Source organism: Myotis brandtii, unplaced genomic scaffold, assembly GCF_000412655.1.
Source record: "Myotis brandtii unplaced genomic scaffold, ASM41265v1 scaffold27, whole genome shotgun sequence".
Classification (NCBI taxonomy): Eukaryota; Metazoa; Chordata; class Mammalia; order Chiroptera; family Vespertilionidae; genus Myotis; species Myotis brandtii.
The window spans coordinates 310,013-313,993 of NW_005360272.1; the positions used below are offsets into that span (position 1 = coordinate 310,013).

Genomic DNA, 3,981 nt, shown 5'->3' on the forward strand with positions numbered 1-3,981 from the left:
CCCTGGTGGTCAGTGCACATCATAGCAACTGGTCATTCGGTCACTTAGGCTTTTATATATATAGACTAGAGACCCAATGCACAAAATTCATGCAAGAGTAGGCCTTCCTTTGATCCTTTGATCCCAGCTGCCAGCACTGGCTTCCCTCTGGCTGCCGGCAGGCACCCGGGACCTGGGCTTCCCTCCGGCCCCAGCTTTGTCTGGAAGAACATCCGGAATGACATCCAGAATGATGTCTGGTCTAATTAGCATATTACCCTTTTATTGTTATAGAAGATAGATACATACATATATATATATATGTATATATACATCCATACATATATATCTGACATGACCCTCCTTTAAAAATAAACTTTACAATTTAAGGTATATAAAAATGTAGGAAGCTGGACTCACCTCACAACCTGAGAGGACCTGGCTGGCCTGGGCAGCGTAGAACAGGGAATCCACATTGCTGGGATCAAGGTTTGATTTAATGAAGGCGCATGCTTTCTAAAAAGGGGGAAAAGTCAGTAAGCGGTGATATACAAGTGAGTGGGAAAGGCATCCATGTTTTTTGGATGACAAAATTCTAAGTAATCTATGATGGCTTAAAGTATGAGTTACATAAGATTTCATTTTTTAAGTTCTTACTTTCCATAGAACACTGTATTATCCCAAATTGCTGACTTCAAAAAAGGAGTGACAAACCTGAAGGAACTCTATTCCTTGTGAATCCTAGAAAGGAAGGAAAGAAACCACTTCCATCGAACACCTGCTCTGGTTATGACCTATGCTGGGTGTTTATGATGTTCTTCTTTTTAATAAACATAAGGACCCTGTGGTAGGTAGTATCATCCCCTTTAACAGAAAAGGAAACTGAGGCCTGGAATTGGTAAGTAATCTGATGAAGACGACAGATCTAATAAGTGGCAGAGTGGATCCTTTGATTCCAACTGTACTGGGGTCTCTCTACTTAGATGTACAAAGCTAAGTCAAGTTGAACATACCTAAAATGAGCTTGAAACCTTCTATTTCTTCATCTGGACTTTCCAGCTCATGTATGGGCATCACTATGCACCCAATTACCTAAAGCAGAAACCTGAGACTCAGTCTTGGACTTTACCCTTAACTCCCAGTCTATCGAGTCTATCTCCTCTTTGTTTCTCAAACCTAATCCCCACCCTCTGGTTCTATCATTGCCTTATTCCAGGCTCTTGCCATTTCTCACCTAGACTGTTAGAATCATCTCCTAACTGGTCTCAAGCCATGCAATCTACCCTGTAAGCTGCTTCTATGTCAGCGGTTCTCAACCTGTGGGTCGCGACCCCTTTGGCAGTCGAACGACCCTTTCACAGGGGTTGCCTAAGACCATCCTGCATATCAGATATTTACATTACGATTCCTAACAGTAGCAACATTACAGTTATGAAGTAGCAACGAAAATAATTTTATGGTTGGGTCACAACATGAGGAACTGTATTTAAAGGGCCAGAAGGTTGAGAACCACTGTTCTATGTGATCTTTACAAAATACAAATGTTACCATCTTACTTTGCTATTAAAACCCTTATGTGGTTCCTTATGATTACCCTCAGAACAAGAGATAAAGTTTCTGATACAGCTTAAAATGCGCTCATGACTGACCCTTTCTCTGTGCCAGCTTTATCACATCCCCACCTCCAACTCCAAAATCTTACCGCCAGACTACTGCAGCTCCCCAGATATACTAAGCTCTTGCCATTTATGTTTTTGATCCTGCCAGTTCCCCTGCCAGGAGACCTATCTCTTGTCCTTCTTGTCTGCCAAATCTGGTCTTATCTTCATCTCTGCTCAGATGTCACCTCTTCCAGTGATTCCAGAAAGCCTTCACTGACATTCATCCCAGAACAGGCCAGTTGCCCTCCTCCCTAAGTGCTCCTCAAAGCACTTACTATACTGTACCAACATCCTTCCCCAGTGACTGATTACCTGAGATCAGAAACTTGATGAACCCCCATCACAGTGCCGGGCACAGCGTAGGCACATACTAAAGCCCATGCTATTTCTACATAGCAAACTCTGAAAAATGTTATTTACTAGTTATATTGCTAAATATTTTGGTTGAGGTAACAAAATTCAGCTATTCAAAATTAAATGGTAATAAAAAGTTAAAAGTGGGTGCACTGGGAAACAGGACAGGGAGTAAGACAAGGTGAGGCATGCAATGGATTACTGCTTTTCATTAATAGCTGTTCTGCATTATCTGATATTTTACTGTGTGCATATGTTACTTCAACCAAAAAGCTTTTAAAAAATTTTTTATGAATAAGCTTTAAATAAGAGTCTCAAAACAAATGAGTTTCAACCAGAAGTTTGGAAGAAACCAAAGAGAGAAATGAAAGAAAGAAAATATTCACACTGCACAAATCAGGGATCTGAAAGAGAAAATCTATTAGAGACCTTTTGGTAGAACGGTTGAGTAAGCTTAAGACCTGTGCTTTGCTGCCATCTGGTGCTTAACAGTGGAATGACAGCACTGGAGCTCCAAAAAATGATTAGGGTCACTGCTACCACTTTTCAAGCACCTAAAATGTGTCAAGCACTGTTCTAAGTGCTTTATGTGCATATCTAATGTATAGGTCCTCTTATTATCTTAAGTTTAGAAAAAGAAAACTGAGTTCTTAATGGAGGAGGTAGAATTCTAACTAACCCAGGCAGCCTGGCTCCAGAGTTTGAACTATACAATTTCTACCTCTCAAGGGACCACTAAAAATGTTCTGTTCTGAAGTAAAACCAACATCATGCCTACTCTAATTCATTGCACAGACAACTCAAGGTAAACAGTTCCAGCAGTCAGTGGCTTCAAAACCCACGATGTTGACAGCATGGTTGTTTCAACTGTAGCGGAAGTGGAGAAGACCTCACAAAACCCACTCTGAACTCAATAAGCCCAACCTGTGCTGGGGGTGTGGTAATGCAGCTGACACAGAGAGAATATCAGTCATAAGGTCATTTCACGCTACATCTGTGAATATGTAACTCTGACTCCAGCTGGCCTCCCATGTACCAGACTCATCTTCCCAATTGAAGGCTGAAAATCATCCCTAAATGCCCATTTTCCCATCTGTTCCCCTCAGCTTTCTGTGCCCCATACTAATACTCCAATTATCTAAACATCCTCCTGAGTAAAGAACTGATCAGTGCTTTCCTCTACCTACTCTTCCCTATACTGTAACTCCCTAAACCAATCAGGAACCAACAAACATCCAATAGAAAAGGCATTAACCTCACTCTCATCTGCCCTTTCGTCTACCTTGTTTCCCCCACCAAAAGCTCCCAACTACTCGTCTCCTCTCAGACTATGCTTTGTAACCTCACCAGACTTTATTGTGTCGTGTTATTGAGGCATACCCTGGTGGGAGTCTCATCCCTGCAAGTCCTTTGTACCAGACTCATTTTTCCCATGTGTACCAGGTGTACCGGTTAATAATGCGGATTTAGTAATCAAAGAAAACATGATAATTTCAATAGAAACATCAAAAGTGCTTTATTCAAAGTAATGTCCATTGCTAGCTACACATTTCACCCATCTTTCAGGTAATTTGTGGATACCGTCCCAATAAAACTTTTCTTGTTTTGAGGCAAATCATTCAGAGATGCAATTTTCCATTTCTTTGTACGTTTTGAAGTGCTGCTCAGAAAGTGCGTGAGCCATCGATCGGAACAAGTGGCAATCTGAAGGAGCAAGGTCTGGTGAATACAGCAGGTGGGTTAATACTTCTCAGGCAAGATCTTTTAATGTGTTTTTAACTGGTTTTAAAGTGTGTGATGGTGCATTATCATGAAGCAAAATTACTTTGCCGTGTCTTCTGGCCCATTCTGGTTGTTTTACGATCAAAGCATGGTTCAAATTGATTATTTGTTGTCGGTAGGAATCAGTATTAATGGTTTCACCTGGTTTTAGAAGCTCATAATACACCACACCTTCCTGATCCCACCAAACGCAGAGCATTGTCTT

At 41.2% G+C, this 3,981-nt stretch overlaps 1 protein-coding gene across 4 annotated transcripts in view; it reads right to left on the reverse strand.

Moving 5' to 3' along the window:
- The window catches only part of RPN2 (ribophorin II), a 63,275-nt gene that overhangs the window by 42,372 nt on the left and 16,922 nt on the right, over positions 1–3,981 (reverse strand). For all 4 annotated transcript variants that reach the window (XM_014541409.1, XM_005868461.2, XM_014541410.1 and 1 more), the window contains exon 3: positions 400–495. In XM_014541409.1, the coding sequence (XP_014396895.1) occupies positions 400–495 (96 nt within the window). The remainder of the gene's footprint in view (positions 1–399; positions 496–3,981) is intronic.